The following is a 21892-nucleotide window of genomic DNA, read 5'->3' on the forward strand; positions in this document are numbered from 1 at the left end:
CAGAACAAAAAATAATTCAGGGTTCTGACTGTTAAACAACTGTAATAGAAAATGTTTTATTGAATAAAAAAATAAAAACATGCACTGTGTGACCCGAACAGACTAGAACATGGTTTAATGTGATGTAAGTCTTGACAGCCGCCTTTGTTTTTATATTATTATTAACTTTGATTTAGATATCAATTCCCCTACACAATACAACGGCTTCAAGCCCCTTCATGAATAATGAACGACATGGGCAGGGCGAGTTTGCATTTATTATAGAGGGGGTGTGGTCAAGCGCCTGGCAAGTGCAACGAGAGGGGCGGGCTTACAGTGCGGTGGGGGAGGAGCTTGGAGCCTAGTGGGCGGGCGAGGTGACGTCAGGTCCGCTGACACAAGGGCTTGTTTTGGAGGAAGTGAGAGAGCGAAAAAGAGAGAGAGAAAACGGACCGTAAAAAAAAAAAAAAAGAGAGACTGCACCAGAAATAAAAGGAAAAGGGGCTGAAAATACTGGACAGCACGGTTAAACAGATACCCGAATCAGAAAGAGTACAGGAGAACCGTGCTGACAGACAACGCTAACCCTAGGAAGCTGGTCTTATATCTGTCCGTCAGAAGAGCCGAGAAAACAAAACAGAAAACACAAAAACACAACCCAGCCCAACACACTCACACTCACACTCACACTCACACTCACACTCACACTCACACTCACACTCACACTGCTTCCAAAAAAGAATATAGAGAAGGGACTCGAACCAGGACCGCAGCTGCCAGGTGAGTGCATATTGACGCGTTTCTGGGGAACCCGGCTCTTAATTTGGGGGAAGATAAGAGAACGGGCGAGCTTTCTGCTGTCAAGGAACAAAGGCCCATCCTTAGCCCGAGAGGGGCGAAGGGAAAACGGGCTAGGGAACTGGGAGAGGCCGGCGTGCTGACGTGGGGCTTGGGCCCGGGACTGCGCCGAGCACTGGAAGAGATTCCGGGCCTGGCTCCGGTGTGAGGGGACGGGAGGGGGACTCGGTCCACACAGGCCCGGGTTTGAATAGGGTTCGGTAGTTTCGTTTTGGGGCGGTAAGCTCTGCATGGTATGTTGTATGTGACAGTGCAGCGAAATCGACTGGTTGGTTGGTTTATTTATTTATTTATTTATTTATTTATTTATTGGCAAGATATCTTTTTAACTGCACTTTTTAAATAAGTAACGGTACCGACATGGTCTCTAAATCCAGAAAAATATAACAGAAAAACAATTCAGACATCTCATTTCTCTTGTTTAAATACGGTTTCTCTTCCACGAGAGGTGCGATTATATCATTGTATTTTAAGGTACTATATAATATCGCATTTTGACAAACATTTGTCATGCGTTTTGAATTAGAAAACAAAAAAAGGTGTGTTTGTATTTATAAACTAGACAAAATAATTGTGTACAATGTTGACTGTGTGCTGTCTGTAGGTACGGGCGATGTCAGTGTTTAAGTGAGCACATCTTTCCTTTCCAGGACTACAGACTCGGCAGTGATCGGGGTCGTTCTTTTACATAAAACTTTTAAGGAAGTTTAAACGATTATCTTTAGAAAGCAAATGATGGAACCTATGCTGAGAGTGGTGGAAGAAGCGTTTTCGTCATGTGATTGAATGGGTAGGGAAGGAGGGGAGGAGTGATTCCTGTATGCCATGGGGAACAGATTAATGGACGTGAAATCTTCAAGATTTGGGAATTGACCCGCGCTGCTGCTGCTGCTGCTGCTGGAACTGCACTTGATTTCTTTTCATCCCAGTTATTAGTTGGACCAGACCTGGAGTCAATTCTCATTACAATTAGCGCCGAATATTTGCTAAAATTAGTTTTTTTTTGTTCAGTTACAGTTACAATAGTGCAGTAATTACAATCGCTCTCCAGTCATTCTAAATAACCAGCAGTAATCACATGTTCCGATACACGAACATACTGGAGAACCTTTATTTGTTTTTTTCAAACAGATGACAGATCCAATGCGCACTTGAGCTGTGTTCCGTCAGTTCTGTAGTATTGCAGTTCCGCAGGTGTGCCCAGGTTCAATTGCATTGTAATTGCAGTTAATTACGAATTGCACAAAAAAGCATTGCGATTGATCTCGGGTCTGGTTTGAAGCAGACCAGATCTCCACAAGGATTTCTCTGATGGTTTTCTCATTGACAGCCCGGTCGTTACAAGATGCCCGTTTTCATGTTTCCTGCTTTGGCTGTCGCTGGATGCTCTTCACAGTATTCAGCTTAACCTTTAGTAAAAGTCGGCAGCATAAATAAACGTTTTCAGCTTTCATTTAGCTTTTGTATTTCTGGGAGAAACTGACTACATGGTCTTTATAGATACACACACACCCTGAGCGCATACTCAATATGTGGGTAAGGGGGCTTACAGCAAACATATCTAAGATGCATTAGATGTTTAGGAAGATCAACAGCAGTAGGTAGGGTTATTGACATCAAAGCAACCGGTCTGACAACCCATTGTGACAATCACAACAAAGAGGTATATGCATTGCAGTGAAGAGATTTCCACAGGTCAGTAATTCTGTAAAGTAAGCTGTAGACTGAGAGGAGGCTTCATGTTCCATTAGCATTGAGGCTCTGTGTGTAGGTTGAAGAAGTGATGCACAATTCTTTTGAGCTGGTCTCAAGCTGTTGGTTCCTGTTATGGCTCTCTGAAGTGCACAGATTAGTCTGCTGGTCTCTGTTATTTTTCCGCAGTGCTGTATTTATTTGTGTCTTTTCTCTGTTAAGGTTAAGCAGGCAGACAAACCATTCACACAGTTGATACGCTGGAGCACGGTCTCTCCCAGCTCAGTAACAGAGGCTGCAGAGAGCCTTGACAAAGCACTCTGTCCCCCAAGTGACTGCCGGACCAGAACCAGGGGAAGCGCATGAATTATTGGAACAAAAGCAGTAAGAGTCGGGTGCGTATGAAACGCTCCTGCCTGCCTGCGGGTTTGATCATCACAAGTTTAAATTGATGCTGTGCTAAGGGATAGCTGACTGCACCCTTCCTTCTGTCTGCACTTCACCCTTGGGAGGGCAATGTCTAGAACTACTTATAAGCGTGTCCACCCTACGTAAGCACAGGATTAGAAAATCAAACTAGTGCCTGCACCCAGTCTTGGGTTTCAGAATTCCGCTTTTCTGTACATATTGTTGAAATAGCCAGGAATGGATAGTTGCAGGGAATTAATACTGACTGTGCTTGAATAAGCCTGTTGGTTTAGTGTTGAATTCTCTGTGTAGCTCTGCTGTGAATGGACCGTGCTTCAGTAAGGGTTACAGTATCAGAGCCTGTTGGTTTAGTGTTGAATTCTCTGTGTAGCTCTGCTGTGAATGGACCGTGCTTCAGTAAGGGTTACAGTATCAGAGCCTGTTGGTTTAGTGTTGAATTCTCTGTGTAGCTCTGCTGTGAATGGACCGTGCTTCAGTAAGGGTTACAGTATCAGAGCCTGTTGGTTTAGTGTTGAATTCTCTGTGAAGCTGTGCTGTGAATGGACCGTGCTTCAGTAAGGGTTACAGTATCAGAGCCTGTTGGTTTAGTGTTGAATTCTCTGTGAAGCTCTCCTGTGAACGGACCGTGCTTCAGTAAGGGTTACAGTATCAGAGCCTGTTGGTTTAGTGTTGAATTCTCTGTGTAGCTCTGCTGTGAACGAACCGTGCTTCAGCAAGGGTTACAGTATCAGAGCCTGTTGGTTTAGTGTTGAATTCTCTGTGAAGCTCTGCTGTGAACGGACCGTGCTTCAGTAAGGGTTACAGTATCAGAGCCTGTTGGTTTAGTGTTGAATTCTCTGTGAAGCTCTGCTGTGAATGGACCGTGCTTCAGTAAGGGTTACAGTATCAGAGCCTGTTGGTTTAGTGTTGAATTCTCTGTGAAGCTCTGCTGTGAATGGACCGTGCTTCAGTAAGGGTTACAGTATCAGAGCCTGTTGGTTTAGTGTTGAATTCTCTGTGAAGCTCTGCTGTGAATGGACCGTGCTTCAGCAAGGGTTACAGTATCAGATCCTGTTGGTTTAGTGTTGAATTCTCTGTGAAGCTCTCCTGTGAACGGACCGTGCTTCAGCAAGGGTTACAGTATCAGATCCTGTTGGTTTAGTGTTGAATTCTCTGTGAGGGAACAGTTTATCTAACGGGATGGCTCAACCTCTGGCTCCTGATCATTTTTAATAGTATGAAGGGTAGTTCTGAAATCCAAGATGGGTACAGGGCTAGTGCGAGTTTCTACCCGTGAGGCACCTTATTTATTTTAATACATATCTGATCAAGACTGCTTGACACACGGGTGGGTGACTGCTGAGTGGGAATATTCTTTAAAAATGTTTTTTTTTTGTTGTTTTTTGTTTGTTTTTTCTGTTTAAATCACAGTAACATTTCTGTGTAGATTACACGTGTGATGTGCAAAGCAGCTAAGAGACTTTGTAAAATATTTCAGTTAGCTGCCGCTCCAGATCAGAGGGCAGTTTGCTTCCAAAGCACTGTATGCAGACGTTTAATTGCCAGCAAGTGGCACTTGATTGTAAAGGTGAGGGAAGACAGCTTTTTTTTTTTTTTTTTTTTTATCAACATCTTAATGAATGTATTTATTAAATATTTCTTCAAGGCGATTTAGTGCAAGTATGAGTATCTGCACACCCTTTTAATAAATGCAGTATATTAACTATAAAGGTACAATCAAATGTTGGGCAGGCAATAATGGCTGCAGTGACCTGATAATGTATCACAGGCTGCCTGTGACAAAGTGACGATGGTGCTGTCGGCAACAAACCCAGAACAGTGTCTGGCTGATGAGAAACACCAGGGCGTTTATTCAAATAAGGAACTGCTCCCTCAAATAGGGAACAGTTGGCTTGGCTCGTTGGGATTGCGTTTACAGTGTGGACGGTCAGGTTTAGTTTATTTGTATTATTAACCCCCGCAGCGACAGTGATATGCAGCAGTGAAGCAGTCATTTGTGTGTATGTGGGTACAGTACATATGTATGTGACACTTTAGAGGTTTATGTATAGACAGAAGAACTTGTCCCAGTGTGATGAGACTTGCTAAGGACTGTCTGTAGCATCGGTTATTGACAGTATGAGAATCTGGAGGTTTGTGGAGGCTGTCTGCCCCTCTCTGTAACTCTTTAGAGTTGTGCATCAGTATTTAGAGAACCACTTTTGTGACTTTCTGTAGCACCATTTACTGAATGCATCTGAATCTGGGAGTTTATGAAGGCTGTCGGATGGACTTGTTCTCCTGTTCTCAGCTTAACCTGAAGAGGTTGAGCAGAAGAGAAGTAAGACATGTGATTCCACAGCTGTCGTGCGTTCCAGTTTGTTGTTTGAAGTGCTCTGTTGTGCTGGGAGTCCCTTTCTGTGTTCATTATTGGGATTCCAGTGATGAAGATCACGAGATAGCAGCTGCGATGTCCAGGGTTGTGCAAGCAGATTTGTACAGTCCTGGAGAAGTTGGTTACTGGCTGTGGGGGCTGGCTTCCTGTTGGGTGTTTACAGTTTGCACACTTGAATGCTCAACCGTTGTCACTTGCCTAATCTATATTCATTTCTGTGGAATGTTTGGTGTGTTTTCAACAGTGTTTGATGGAAGGGGTGACTGCAGCTGTGGCTGTATATGCAGCCCTGGAGTTCTTGCAGCTGATTTGTTTTCTTTCTAGATTTGCACCACTGCTGTACTTCCTCTCAGAAACTGCTTTTAAAAGGGTGCTCCGTTTTTGCTTTCTATACGGAGTTTATGGCAACCAAAAACTAAACAGAAAAATAAAAAAAACAGAAGTGATATCGCCATGGCATTTTATGGCAGCACTGGACTTTGCCACCGTGAAACTGTTACAATGTGTACTGAAAGTGCCTGCTTGTTTCGCTAGATACTAAGCCCTGCAGAAATAGCAAGCTGCTGCTTGGTACATGTATTCAGAGGATGGGCACAGACCAATGAGACCATGCCCTTGCACCAATCGGAGACGGAGTGGGCGGAGCGACTCCGCCCCCTCGGGCAAATATTCCAGAAGGGCGGGGCTTGATTGCTGTGTGTGTGTGTGTCTCCATACCTCGTGATCAACACAATAGCTGATTGGATACATGACCTGTCATTAGTGGTTGAACAAGAGGTCTCTATGAAGACTAGCTTGAGTTCTTTCTCTAGCAATTAAGGAGTATAGCTCTTCTTGTTTTTTCCCCATGTTGCTGTTTAATGGTTGTATAGTATGACTGAAGACCCCCCCACACACACATGGTGCCATGTAGACTGGGCAAAATATTCCAAAAGATGTATTATACGTTTTTTGCTTATTAATTACTAATGCTATTAAGACAGTACCAATAAAGTGCTGGTGCATAATTGGATTTGTTAAATAGCTTGCTTGCTAATGCACAGTTCTTCTGCCTGAATTGTGATGGAGGCAGCAGTCTACAGTCCTGTATGTTGAGACCACCAGTTAATTTACCAACACATTTCCAGTCACTTATCATAGGTATTGATTTGATCAGTCTATACCTCAGCTTGATTTATATTGGAACGTTTTACAGCAAAGTATTGCATTATCTCAAGTCTCTTCCATATCCGTATTAGTCCTAACTCTAATGTAGTAGTTTTATTTTAAACTGTTGCCTGAGTCAGTCTGCATTGGGAAGCTGTGAAGTTTCATGGTAACTGTACACAAAACAGGCACTTTGTGCTTTCTGCCTGTCCCAACATGACGTACTGTACTCTGGAGCTGTGTGATTCACTTCTGTTCTCTCTGTGTCTTGCATGAAGGAAAAGGTAGTTTACCAGTGAATCGTTTTCTAGCTGGGGAGGAGCTGGGTTGCTTTTCCACTGCAGAGCCAGAGAGGCGTGCAAACTGACGTCACGTTGAGTAGCGTGGAGATGATGCGTTAATAAGAGCTGCTGTGTTTGAGTGGAGGACGGCGGATCCACGGATTATGGCTGTGCTTTTTCTTCATTTACGCTGAAGTAACTTAAAAAATGATGGTGATTAAGTAGATTCAAGAAAATGCACAGAGTCCTTTTCTTCAATCAGTTGCCAGGTTTATTGAAATATGCAGGGAGTCTGGTCCCAGGTACAGGACAAACTACTCAACATTACAATGTTTGCATGACATTAAATACCCTTCTGTGTAGATGGTCCACCTCCTCTTTCTCTGACACTTAACCAATAGCAAAGGTACTTTAATTTATTTTGTGTGTGTGTGTAGTCTAGTGTGACAACCTCTGACAACCTAGTCTAGTGTGACAACTCCTGGAGACAAAAGGTCCATAAATCTGCCTTTTGTTATCTTCTTGAGACCGCTTTGATCCCAGTGGCATTATCTCTTTCGATCTCTCTGAAGTCTTTAGAGCCTGTGCTAATTGCAGTGCACAGCATCTTGTTATCTTGCAGTCAATGTTGGGCAAGAAGCTTGTAGACGCAACGTCTCTATCAATGGTTAGCAGTTCGTTCAATGTCAACCAAACATTCTGCTATCTGCAATATTAGTCTCCTTTCAGAAAAGAACACCAGTATAGCTCTGCCAGTCCACATGCGTAGCAAACTGTTAATCAATTCTCGATCCATGTTTTTCAACATTCGTTCTTCATATATTAGTGAAACGGGCTGAGTTTGCAAAGAGGGGAATGCTGCTGCTCGGAGAGAGCAGGCATTTGGCTGTGACTCGCGTAGTGATGAAAGTCATGAACCCTGCTGGGCTCTGAGGCAGATTGAGATGTGTTGTAAGGCCAGAGCACCACGGTCCGGTCCTGTAAGGGATGTGCCAGTGGAACAGGGGTAGTTCTTTCCTCATGTGGCTGCAGTTTAGGGTTGGAAAGTACTTGGCCGTGTGGTGACCTGCTGTGGATTATTACACAAGCAGGACTGGGTCCATTCCCAGAAGACAGGACACCAACTCTGGTGTTTCGGGCCAGCTTCAAATACTCCAGTTACAAGGAATCTCTTAATTCTTACAGGTAACAAAATCACACAGAAATACTAAGCACTGTTCTGAAGCTGATTCACACGGTTACTTCAAGAAATGGCTTGATGAGGTTCTTGCTTAGATCAATAAACAACCAAATGTTAATAAATAAATAATAATATTAGCGTCTGCAACACTAACCCCCTAACTTCCAGGACAGGATAAACATGCCCTTAAAGTAACAAGTGCAGGCAACCACTCAGCCCCACTTTGTACTGTAGGTAAGAAGCTCAGGTGTGTCTTATTAAACTTTGTTTTTTTTTAATTTTAATCCCTCAACAAGCAGACTTGAGGTACATTAAAATGATGACAGAGAGCATGTTTATGTTTACCCCTCAGACCTGTGACTTGATGGCAGAGCTGAAGAGAGTTTGGCAGATTAACAAGCTTGTAAGTGTGTAACAAGCCCACTGCAGCACTTGGTGTGAAATTCCCAGCCACCGACCCTTAGTAAACATTACTGCACAGCACCTGCTGTAGCCCACTTCAGACTTTACGAAATCCCTTGCACATGGCAAGTCCCTCTTGTGCCACGCGGCTGAAGCTGCATCTCGGACGTCCGCAGTGTCACGTAGCACTATTGGCTTGCTTTCCAGTTCTGTTTACTGGCAGGGCTTTGACGCTCGGACATCCAGGATCACTGTCGCTGTATCTGAGAAGATTTACTGCAGCCACCAGACTCGCTCGCTGCCAACTCTGGGTTTTGATTATGTAGCAAAACGTTTGCAGGTTATAATAAAACTGTCAGCACTCTAACGGCACCTGAGAGGAACTGAAAACTATTGTATGGTGTGGGCCCCTTTTTATATATGCTGCTAAGATTAGGCCAATTCATCAGTTCCCTTTCTTTCTTTCTTTCTTTCTTTCTTTCTTTCTTTCTTTCTTTCTTTCTTTCTTTCTTTCATTCACATCACAGACAAGTATCTTGACCACTATGCAAAAGACAGGCTAGTCTGCAGTTATGGCTATAGAGCGTTTAATCTTGCCTCGCCGACAGGACAGAATCGTACAGTTGTTAAGTGTATTATGTAAACCACGGTAGTGGTACAGTAAGATTGTGTCAAGTGGCTTCTCCGGTGTCGTGCTCTGTGTTCTGCATTGTGACCGGCTGATTCCCAGCATCAGATGTCCTGTTTCAGTGCTTTTTCTATGGCTGAGCTCAGGCTCTCCTGTTCTCTCGCACCGAGACTTGCCGTGCTGTTTGCCTGCTGAACCTCCTGCAGCGGGCTGTGTGCCTGATTTGTGGGAGATTTGAACTGATCCAGTGACACTAAGAGGTGTGAGCGTGGAGCGCTCAGACAGACTTCTTGTTTTCAAAGCACTTCCATCTCCAGTCTCGGCTCTTCATTATTTCATGAAAACTGTGCTGGGATTTGAACTAGTTAATGCAACCACCGAATAATAACAACAGTAATGAGACGGAGCTCCATCCGTATTTCGTGATTCTTGTGTTTTGTTAATTCATTGTTGGGCTATGGTAACAGTAAATTGGCATGCACTTCACAGTATAAGGGCTCCTCACTAATTAGTAAAGGAAGCACTGTAATAATAATACTACAGTAATATTAATAATGTAAAATTAGGAAGAAACATAAGTTTGCACAGGTTTTAGTTGATAGTCCTGCTCTCTTTGTCAGTGTTGTGTTCAAGTCCTACTGAAGAAATAACATTTTTTTTTTTCTCTGCTTGTTTCTCCAGCTCTAACAAAATGACGTCCAGAAAGAAAGTTTTGCTGAAGGTGATCATCCTGGGAGACTCTGGGTAAGTGCTTTATTTTCTCTGGCTTCTCGTTGAAGCAGAACGCAATAATACAATGCTGAAAATACAGCTCTTACCTGGGTCTGTTGCTCTTCAGGGTAGCCTGTCCTGCAGGTGCGATGGTGTACAGTATGTAATCAAGCGAAGACCATGCAGAGCCTCTCGAGCTGATAGAAACGTGATCAAGATGTTGCCTCGTTTACCGAGCATACGAAGAAGCAGTGCGATACCAGGGATGGAAGTTAGACTCCTATTGCAAAGCAGCGTCGCCCATTCCAGGTTTTAGTATGAGTTTAATCGGACACACCTGAGCTTGTTACCTGTACACTCGGGCTGATCAGGCTTGTCATAAAACCAGGAATGGGTGAAACTGCTATGCAGTAGAAGCCATGCATTTGTCTTGTTCCCCACGCAGTGGGCTGCAGGAAAGCAAAGGGAACGACCCACACAGTGTGTGGCACTGTTGCTACATATGTGGGTGTAATTTTCACTCACCTGTCTCTAAGTAAAGGCAGTAGCCTGGCCAGGTCAACCTATAAAAACTACATTTCCCAGTATCCATTTCTTTCTTTCTTACTCCCCATTGGTCCATTCAAAATGTCATCTACCAATCCTCTCACACAGTTAATCTTTACCTGTCTCTTATTTCTCTGATTGTGGGGGGGTTGGGAGTGTGTTTTCTTTTTTTTCCCTGTAGCTAGCATCTTTGTGAGAGAGTCTGTCTACCTTTTGAAACCTAATCTTTATACTGTTAGCTAGATCTTATTATTTAGCCTTTGTTTGCTTTTTGTCTGCTGCTTTAGTTTATTGTCTAGTTAACGCTTTTTGCTTAATTAGGTGGGTGGTTACTTTTGTGTTTTTTGCTGGAGTGTGTGGTTGTATGTTTTTTGTGCATCTGTTCTGGACTGTTTGCAACCTCAGTATTCATCAAACCTCCATTTCATTGCTCTCAGTGTTTTTCATCTCTTAAGACCTCCACATCCTCGTTCACCTTAATCCCAATTAATTATCGGAACTTTCAGACCGGTTTGGTGAGCTTTTTCCGTGGACTTTTTCATCGTTGTTGTTGTTTTTTTCTTTTGTTAATTGTTGGGACTTCATTACTATTTTGTTGATTTATATTTTGTGTTGCGTTGTTTATTCATTCTGCATATTAATCATCCTCTGTGTCAGTAATTGTTAAATGGTTGTGGTTATATTCTCAAGCTCTGCTGTGTATCTTCATTTATAATCTGTTTTTCTGGGTTTGTTTACACTATATTCTCTTCCTTGTCACTCTGTCCCTAATTGTGTTGCTTTCTACTGTAATTGTTTGGTCTTATTCTTTTGGTCAAGCTTTGTGTTCCTCGGAATAAACCAGTGTTTGTTTAGGGAAACTGACGCATTGCGATGACCCTGTTTTACTGTCAGTCACCCTTACTGACTTATTTAGTTTTAATTATTTGGCCAGTAGTCTCTCCTAAGGGAGGACAGTACAGTTGCCTATCAACTGTGTAGGGTGACTGTTACAAGTGTCTGAGCAGCCAGATTGTTTTCTTTTTTTCTTCTCTCTCGGCCTGTAACTTGAGCACCGAGCATAAACAAGGGTGATGTTATCCTCCAGCGTGGGAGGCTGCTGTACAGAGACACAGGCGCATGCAGATCCTGCTAACCACCCTCTCCTCGCTTGTCTTAAACAGTGTAGGCAAGACCTCCCTCATGAACCAGTATGTTAATAAGAAGTTCAGCAACCAGTACAAAGCCACAATAGGAGCCGACTTCCTAACAAAGGAGGTGATGATGGACGACAGGCTGGTCACAATGCAGGTAAGAACAACACTGTGTGTGTGTGTGTCACAGGGTTATACTGAGACAGGCTGGTCACAATGCAGGTAAGAACAACACTGTGTGTGTGTCACAGTGTTATCACTTCTGAGACAGGCTGGTCACACAGGTAAGAACAACACTGTGTGTGTGTGTGTGTCACAGGGTTATACTGAGACAGGCTGGTCACAATGCAGGTAAGAACAACACTGTGTGTGTGTGTCACAGGGTTATACTGAGACAGGCTGGTCACAATGCAGGTAAGAACAACACTGTGTGTGTGTGTCACAGGGTTATACTGAGACAGGCTGGTCACAATGCAGGTAAGAACAACACTGTGTGTGTGTGTGTGTCACAGGGTTATACTGAGACAGGCTGGTCACAGTGCAGGTAAGAACAACACTGTGTGTGTGTCACAGGTTTATACTGAGACAGACTGGTCACAATGCAGGTAAGAACAACACTGTGTGTGTGTGTCACAGGGTTATACTGAGACAGGCTGGTCACAGTGCAGGTAAGAACAGCTTGCTGAGTGCAGGTGTTTGATTTATCTCTGTGCTGTTTGAGAGACAGACTGCTGTGTGCGGGTCTGTGATTTATCTCTGCCCTATTCGAGGGACAGACTGCTGTGTGTGGGTTTATATTGATTGTTGGTGACTAATTGAGTTATCTCTGCCCTATTCGAGGGACAGACGGCTGTGTGCGGGTCTATATTGATTATTGCTGATTGATTTATCTCTGTGCTGTTTGAGAGACAGCCTGCTGCATGAAGGTCTTTGTTGCTTACTGATGTTTAAGTGTTAATTGATTGCCTCAGATCTGGGACACGGCTGGCCAGGAGCGGTTCCAGTCGCTGGGCGTTGCGTTCTATCGGGGGGCAGACTGCTGCGTGCTGGTGTTTGATGTGACGGCTCCAAACACCTTCAAGACGCTGGACAGCTGGAGAGATGAGTTCCTGATCCAGGCCAGCCCCCGGGACCCAGAGAACTTCCCCTTCGTAGTGCTGGGGAACAAGATTGACCTGGAGAACAGACAGGTGAGAGAGAGACGCACACACAGAGATGGAGAGCCTTAAACCCATGGGCTGGAGAGATGCACTCAATTTTATTGTTGTTTTTCAAAATGTTTTTTTTTTTTCAGGTCACCACAAAAAAGGCCCAGGCGTGGTGTCAGAGCAAAAACAATATCCCGTACTTTGAAACCAGTGCCAAGGAGGCAATCAATGTGGAGCAGGCTTTCCAAACCATCGCCAGGAACGCACTCAAACAGGTACGGGACTGCACCCTAACACCCCTAGCCTCTAACCCCCTACACCCTCACCCCCGCCCAGCACCAAGAAGATAATCGATGTGAGCAGGCTTGCCTGTCTTTCTCTCTCTCTCTCTCTCTCTCTGTCTCTCTCAGGAGACGGAAGTGGAGCTGTACAATGAGTTTCCAGAGCCGATCAAACTGGACAAGAATGAGCGAGCGAAGCCTTCTGCGGAGAGCTGCAGCTGCTGAGAGGATCCAGGTTCAAGATGAGATGAAACCCTAGCCCTATCCCATCCCCCTTCCTATAGAGCCTTCCCTAGCCCTATCCCATCCCCCTTCCTATAGAGCCTTCAGCCTGCATACCCCAAAATACTGTTGACCCCACTCTCCTATCCCAAAGTCATCCCTGTCCGGACCACACATACACAGAGCCTGCAGTCTGTTCAGCACAGTACCCATTAATGCCCCCCTTTACCTCACTGTTCAGCACGTACATATGCTTCCTTCTCTACCTGCCTTTCACCCTGGCAAACCTTGCATACATCCTCCGTGCCTCGACAGCTAGCTTTCCTCTGGCTTCTTAGGGGGGGTTCTGTCACATTTGTCTCCAGAGCCTTTATAAAAGTTTACCGCAGTAAAAGCTTTGCCAAGTGTAATCATGTACTGAAAGCACGCTGAAGTGCAGGTAAGCATTGTAAAGCTCGGAGCTGTGCTGTATGGTAAAGCATCTTTAAACGCATGGTAAACCGTGGTAAACTATGCATAGTATAACCATGGGAGGAGGAAGGGAAGGGGGGGGGGGGGGGGGCTTTAAAATTACTGTTCATGTTTCCATAGCAGCCCAGTGTGCCCCATTGTTTCATTCACAGTGTCACACGTTTCCCCCTTAGCTTGAAGGCTTAACCCATTCCCTTCCCACAGAATCCTCTATCTTGGATAACTACCAGGTAGCCCAGTCCAATCTCTCCCCTCACCTCCTCTCCTACCCCACAATTTGCAGCCTTTAGCCAAGTCGTCTCTCGCTCAAGCACTTCTGTCTGACTCAAACTGTTCACTGTGCAAACTGTCATGTTAGATAACCCTAGTCTGTTTTGATTTAGGTTTAAAAAAGAAAAAGGAAGAAAACTTGACCTCATCCACATCTATAAAATCTACAATGAAATATACAGGAAAATCAAGCGTATCTTTCGATTTCGTTTCTAATAATAACAATAACTGTGACATTGGTGTTTCTTTTATAACCATGCTATGTTTAAAATATTAATAATAACAAGACTAGTTTAAAAAAAAGATAAAGGATGATGAACATTGTGTCTCTTGAGTTGGTCTGTTTGTCTGAGTTAAAGGCACAAGCCAGTGGTGACTCTGTCTGTCTGTCTCTCTGTCCGTCTCTCAGCCCCATGCAGGTTTGCAGGCTGTTGTTTATAAGTGCTTGTTCTTTACTTTTTAACCAATCAGATCTTTTATTGTATCCATGTATTCTAACAGTTACTATGTTTAGCTTCATTAGGAGAAAATACAGCAGCAGCTCTTGTAACAGTTCATCATGGTGTTGTCAACAAAACAGTACGTGCAGCCAGTGGCATTGTTTAAATAAGTATGTGGGTTTAAATAATAATGCTCTTAATAATAAAGGTTCTTGAATATAATTATTATTGTACAGAGTGCAAAGTGAAGGGGGGATTATTTTTGTTCTGCCAGTAAAACAAACAAGGGCGCAGTGCAGCTGCATTAAAGAATGGTGGACAGTCTTGTGTTGCTGCAGGCTGGGTTCCGATTCAGAGCTCGTGGCCAGTGGCAGTGCTGGGGAGGCTGGTTTGATGTTAAAGGGTTACTGTAACTCAGTAACAATGTGATAACCCTCCCCTCTCACGCACTTCCTTCCATTCGCTGCACAGCTCCAGTGTGCAGTGTTGAAAGAAGCACATGGAAACTGTCTCCACCTCTTTCAGCAGCCACTTGCTGACCAGCCGTTGCTTCCCCTGTTGACTGACGCTCTTTGCAGCCAGTGGCATGCATTGCTGCCTATAACCTAATACAGTACCTGACGTTCCTGTTTTACAATGGAAATGCAGGCTTGCTACAGCTAATGATTCTTTCAAATCTGCACATTCGACAACTACTGTATGTAACTAATGGAGGTGCAGCACAGGTTGGGTTAATGTGTGTGTATACAGGACCAGTCAAAAGTTTGTGTACACTTGCTGGAAACTAGGTTTTTTCATAATTGACAATGTTTTATATAGTATATGTTTCTGTATATACTTGAAAATGAAAACGCATGTAGGTTGTATCCATAATTGACAAGGTTTTAACATAGTATTATTGTTCTGATTATCACTTGAAAATGAAAAAGCATGTGACAAAATTTTCCCGTTTGTTCTAAAAAAAAAAAAAAAACACACAAAAAAAAAAACCATGTGAGGGGTTTCGAAAGCAATTTGCTTATTGTTGTGTGCCTAAAAAAAAAAAAACACAAAAAAAAAAAAAAAATTTTTTCCCCTTTTTTATTTGTTGTTGAAGAAAATTGAAAATTGTCTAAACCTTGGATTCCTCAAAATAAGCCACCCTTTGCCTTAATAATAGCCTCACAAACGCAAGGCATTCGGTTAACAAGTTTCAGCAGGAAATCACCCGACATGCTTCCCAGCTTTTCTGCAGCAATTCCCAGAGATGTAGGGCACTTGTGGGTAGCTTTGCTTTGACTCTTCTGTCCAGTTCGTCCCATACAAGTTCTATGGGATTGAGGTCTGGAGACTGGGCAGGCCAGGTCATTAGATTGAGTTATCCTTCACTTTCCTCCTTCTCTAGATAGTTCTTGCACAACTTTGAGGTGTGTTTCGGGTTATTATCTTGCTGAAGAACGAAGGACTGCCCAACTAGCCGTAATCCTGATGGAATGGCATGCCTCTGAAGTATGCTAGGATAGCCATGCTGGTTGAGCTTGCCATGGACTTGGTAAAGATCACCAACTCTGTCACTAGCAAAGCAACCCCAGACCATGACACTGCCTCCTCCATGCTTGACAGTGGGAACCACACATGCAGAACTCATGCGCTCACCCTCTCTGCGTCTTACAAATACTCGGCGGTTGGACCCAAATATTTCAAATTTTGACTCATCGGTCCATAAGACCGACTTCCACTCCTCAAACGCCCAGTTTCTGTGTTTTTTGGCCCAGGCAAGTCTCTTCCTCTTATTCTGCACTCTTAACAATGGCTTCTTTGCAGCAATTCTTCCAGTTAGGCCAGCTTCACGCAATCTCCTCTGAACAGTTGATGTTGAAACATCTGTACTTCTAGTAGCATTTAGCTGAGCTTGTATTTCAGAGGCAGTTAATCGCCGGTTTTGCAGACTTGTGACTCGAATGACGTTGTTCTCTGATTCTGAGGTCACCCTTGGCCTGCCTGACCTTGTTCGGTCCTCATTACAGATGCTTGCAAAGTTCTTGGGAATTGTCTTAGATTGACCGTCATTTCTTAAAGTAATTACAGACTGTCTTTGCTTAACTGAGTGTATTTTGCCATTTTCTGCTCCCTTACATTCAGGAATGACAAACTTGTGCCTGTGCTACCTATATTTATAGTAATCATGGACCCTCACCTGTTAACAATAATTGGTGACAAAAGGTTAATTAGGTAACATGCTAGTTAACTCAGAGAACATCTAACAAAGACACTTTTATACTTAGGCCAGTGTTCTAACACCGTGTTCTACACATTTCAGACTTTTAACTGACTTGGGCTTCGGACTGAAATCCCCTTGCTTTGGGTGACCATTTCATTGAAATTGACAAGATTTACATTTTCATTTAAAAATTTAATTTTTGAATGCAATTCACTTATGATTATCAGCTTATATAAGTACACATATCCTATAATTAAATATTAAGTGTTTATAGACAAGTTTATACAGTTAAAAACATAGATAATCATGAAAAATCTGGTTTCAAGCAGGTGTACTCAAACTTTTGACTGGTACTGTAACTATATGTATGTGTGTCTATATAATAGATATGCTTATTTGTTTTTTTTGATCACTCTGCAGTTCCAGTACTTCATACAGGCCAGGCTGCAGTTTTAGGAATCCAAGACACACAGCTCCTTGTTCGGTAGTTCTTCAGCCTCGTTCCACGGCTCCATGCTGTGTTGCTACGGACAGTAAAATGCAGCCCAGGCAGGGTTGGGGTCAGTTTTCCTTTTTTTTTCCCAATTCCAATTTCCATTCCCTTTTGAAACAATCCCAATTCCTTGATTATAAAAGGGAATTGACCCCAACCCTGAATCTAGACCAGAACCACAGCTTTGATTTTTGAAAGTTTTGCTTCTGGTTTGCAAGCAAATGCATTACCGTGGAGCTGTCTGTCAGAGTGAGCTTCTTGCTTGCTTTGTCCCTGTCCGCAGCCTTCGATCAGACCTGAATTTCTAATACAGAGCTGTGTGGATCCAGGGCTGCTGAATTCTCAGTGTGATCTAGTGTGTGTAGCCAAGGTTAGGCTTTATCTTTATGATCAGGGTTTTGCTTAAATTTAGTTTTTCTAGGAACTACTTGTTTGTAGTGTCCTGGGATGCTATAGAAGTGTAATTGTTATGAATTGGTACAGTATATGGTAACCGCAACAAAATGGTTTGATTTAAATATGCTTAGCGGCTACAATTGCCAAAAAAACAGCGAACTTGGACAAGCCCATAATTATCAGTGTGACACAATACACCTGCCACAACGTGAGCATGCAGTTCTTGGTTTTTTTCAGTGGTGAAAGTTGTATGCTCGCTTCATTTATTAATTTAGCGTTTTCACACACCAATAAACGCTATTTAAGCATGCAGACAGCCTTGTTTTCATCGCCGATTCTCACACACATTTCTTAGTCTGTGATTACATATACGTTGAACAAATAGAAATTACAAATCAAACATTGCATTTTAAATATCCAGTGGTTAGCGCTCACAGAATTCAGGAGCTCTGCCCGTGAAAGATGTTGTCTAGCCAGTCTGTGTTCTCCAAAGAGTTTTACACTGAAATATACATGGTTTTCTGCTCATTGCATTACCTTGAATACATTCCACGAAGGGGAATTTTCACTGTAGGGATGCAGGCTTCTTTCCCCTGGAAACCTGGCCATGAATTCAAAGTTATGCTTTTACATTTCAGGAAGCAAAGTGCATAGAAGAGTTATCACCTTATGCATCATTAATTATGCAAAGCGATTTTTGAGTTTTTGTTAGGGATGCAAAGGGTGTGGTGTAAAACAGACTTGCGTGCTATATATAGAGAGAGAGATAGACAGATAGAGCCGCATTCTGCCAGAAAAGTCATTGTAACCCACTGAGCGGCAGTGTCTCCAGAGCGCACAATGAAACGAAGTGAAAACATGGGTGATACAGTATAAGCTGTGAAGGTTGCGCTGTGGTTATATACAGTGCAGAATGTAATATGCTCGGAGGATCCTGCAGCTTTAAACAAACAGCCCCAAACTTGTCCCAAAGGAGCAAAGGGGAGGAGCAGCGCCCCGGCTGTGGGGTTGCGTGTACTTTCCAGATTCACACGTACAGCCTCCTCGGGTGACAGTGGTTTGGGTCGGGTCCACTGTTCCCCTGCCTCAGGGAAGTGCGCAGGCCAGCGCCAGCTGACAATCAAGCGTCTAAACCTCTGTACCAAACAACCAGGCTCCAGAGTATTTAACCTCATCTGTCTGACAGAATCCATAACGCAGAGCATGACGCACACCACTGCCTGCCTCGGCTCCACCAGATACTGACACATATCAGCAAACAAAGCTTCGAGATTGCATTTCTTCCCAAATCCCCTTTCATCGGTAAAAATGCATCCCAATGACTACGTGGTGATTGACAGGTAGTGAAAGGTATCCAATGACTACGTGGTGATTGACAGGTAGTGAAAGTTTCCTAAAAGCAAAAGGCCAGCCACATCTCTCTAGTTAACTTGTTTAAAAGGGTTTTGTCACGAATGTTGTTTCACATCTGCATATTCTGAATTAAAATGTACCAGTGCACACAACAAAGAGAAACTCTGCAGACGCGTGTCCGTTCCTTCCACGGCACAAGAAACACGAATAACGTGGGTGGAAAAGATACAGAGAACTGTCTTGGGGTCGCTAGGCAACCCAGCTTGCAAGTGGCAGAGCGTGCACCTTGAACTCAAGCGCTCACATCAGAATGAAAATAAAAGCAAATATTGAAGAGTGACTATAACTCGCATGGAAGTACCTATCCAACTAAGGACACACATATTATTATTGTTATTAGTATTATTATTATTAGTAGTAGTAGTATTATTATTATTTTGTTATTATTTATTGTATTTATGATTATTTTGTTACTTTAGTATTATTATTATTATTAGCAGTAGTAGTAAGGACACAGCCCAGCTTCAAACCTGCAACATTAAAGAAATGTCCTAGCTGGATCGCCCTCTAGTGGACAAAATTAAAATAACGTCTTATTTTCATTTGCTGTATTTCCACATATTTTCGCCGCTACCACACTACTGTGCTGCACCGAGAAGGTAACTCGACAAACTTGTTACGTGGCGCGCGGACGCGTGCTGGCGGCTATTTGGGCACGTAGATTAGCTTACAAATATATATATATTATATATATATATATATATATATATATATATATATATATATATATGCTCCAAACTTGTCCGAGGAAACTCTTTCTATACATGTTGTATAACTTTGCAACCCGTCGACAAGATAGATTCTATGATATATATATATATAGGAAATATATGATTATATAATATATATATATATACTATATAATATATATCTATGAGAGAGAGAAAAGCTTATCAATGTTTTGTGATGTATAGCTAGTATTAACAATACCGTCCCAAACACTGTCCCATGATATACAGCACAGCACTTACTAATTACAACACTCGCCGAACCCACCAGATAAACCACTGCAACACGGCAGGAACAATGACAAAACAGACATTTGTATTTGCATTAAAAACACAGCTTTCATTGAAATGGGGCTCAGCGTACATTCCCTATAATTGTTTAGTACTTTCGTTTTAGTTATATACATGTCATCTTTCTTCACCGAACAGAGCGTTTCACAGGGTAACTGTACGCAGTAGCTGCTTACTTCCTAGGCACACCGTTCTGGGCTATAGATTACGGGTATCTATCTATCGATCTAGCTATCGATCTAGCTATCTGTCGATCTGTCTATCTATCGCAATGTTATTTGTATTTGAGCAGCAAGCCAATGTATTCGTACAGTAACGGGTTATTTACAGGTTTGGGTTACATTATTGTTATTAACACAAGTGTGTGTGTGTGTGTTAACCTGAATCTGGTTATGTAACGCATTGGGATTATTTAAGAAGTGTGAAAGACCGGCAGTCGCGGTCATTTTCTGAATTTATTATTATTTATTTTCTTTTGAATTTAGACGAGGCGTGACCCTGGCGATAAGAACTTTATATCTCTCATTGCTGCGGGTGACCACGCGAGGGCGTCTACTGTGTTAGTTAAAACAAATTAAACCCGGGGTAGTTTCGAAACGGCGGGGTAATTAAAGCCCTGGCCGGCACGGATCGGAAGACCGTCCTCTCCTCTTTCGACCCGTCCCTGCCTCTTATCTGGGGGTCAAGCGAGGCGTTTGCAGCGAACCCGTAAAGCTGCTCCCCCCAGCCTCTGCACTGCTTCCAGCCTGGGGTGCGCCGTTTAGTTTCGCCGTTCCCCTTTTCCCCGCGACCAAGCTGGCTTCTTTTAAGGCAGGGTCGGGAGGAGGGACGCCTGTACTTGTCCTCCGGGGGCTTGGGACGGTCCGGCGGCAACTTTCTGGGGAGAAAGCGCGTTTTGAAGGCGAGCACACAAACACATTTTAACGCTAAGTGTGGCAGCTGCTGTTGTTGTTCTCATTAACGTCCGCGCCTCGCCTTCAAAGTCAGCTGACGCGCAGTCCGCTCCCAGCTGCAAGAAACAGAGAGAGGCAGAGAGATAGAGAAATAACCAGAGAGATAGAGAAATAACCATACCCGTCTCATCAGAGGAAGACATCAGAGAGAGATAGAGATCAGAGAGAGATAGAGAAATAACCATACCCGTCTCATCAGAGGAAGACATCAGAGAGAGATAGAGAAATAACCATACCCGTCTCATCAGAGGAAGACATCAGAGAGAGATAAGAAATAACCATACCCGTCTCATCAGAGGAAGACATCAGAGAGAGATAGAGAAATAACCATACCCGTCTCATCAGAGGAAGACATCAGAGAGAGATAGAGAAATAACCATACCCCCGTCTCATCAGAGGAAGACATCAGAGAGAGATAGAGAGATATAACCATACCCGTCTCATCAGAGGAAGACATCAGAGAGAGATAGAGAAATAACCATACCCGTCTCATCAGAGGAAGACATCAGAGAGAGATAGAGAAATAACCATACCCGTCTCATCAGAGGAAGACATCATCAGAGAGACATCAGAGAGAGATAGAGAAATAACCATACCCGTCTCATCAGAGGAAGACATCAGAGAGAGATAGAGAAATAACCATACCCGTCTCATCAGAGGAAGACATCAGAGAGAGATAGAGAAATAACCATACCCGTCTCATCAGAGGAAGACATCAGAGAGAGATAGAGAAATAACCATACCCGTCTCATCAGAGGAAGACATCAGAGAGAGATAAGAGATATAACCATACCCGTCTCATCAGAGGAAGACATCAGAGAGAGATAGAGAAATAACCATACCCGTCTCATCAGAGGAAGACATCAGAGAGAGATAGAGAAATAACCATACCCGTCTCATCAGAGGAAGACATCAGAGAGAGATAGAGAAATAACCATACCCGTCTCATCAGAGGAAGACATCAGAGAGAGATAGAGAAATAACCATACCCGTCTCATCAGAGGAAGACATCAGAGAGAGATAGAGAAATAACCATACCCGTCTCATCAGAGGAAGACATCAGAGAGAGATAAGAGATATAACCATACCCGTCTCATCAGAGGAAGACATCAGAGAGAGATAGAGAGATACCATACCCGTACCCAGAGAGAGATACCCGTCTCATCAGAGGAAGACATCAGAGAGAGATAGAGAGTCTCATCAGAGGAAGACATCAGAGAGAGAGAG

The 21892-nt window shown here is 43.3% G+C and overlaps 1 protein-coding gene across 1 annotated transcript; it reads left to right on the top strand.

Moving 5' to 3' along the window:
* Nucleotides 1–376: 376 nt before the first annotated feature.
* Nucleotides 377–13026, top strand: LOC121298087 (ras-related protein rab7-like). The gene is made up of 6 exons (XM_041224894.1): nt 377–759; nt 9651–9713; nt 11390–11516; nt 12331–12549; nt 12654–12782; nt 12918–13026. Exons 2-6 carry the CDS (start codon nt 9661–9663, stop codon nt 13011–13013), a joined length of 624 nt encoding a protein of 207 aa, XP_041080828.1. The 5' UTR covers nt 377–759; nt 9651–9660; the 3' UTR covers nt 13014–13026.
* Nucleotides 13027–21892: the final 8866 nt, after the last annotated feature.

The sequence above is a fragment of the Polyodon spathula genome, chromosome 23 (genome assembly GCF_017654505.1).
Source record: "Polyodon spathula isolate WHYD16114869_AA chromosome 23, ASM1765450v1, whole genome shotgun sequence".
Lineage (NCBI taxonomy): Eukaryota > Metazoa > Chordata > Actinopteri > Acipenseriformes > Polyodontidae > Polyodon > Polyodon spathula.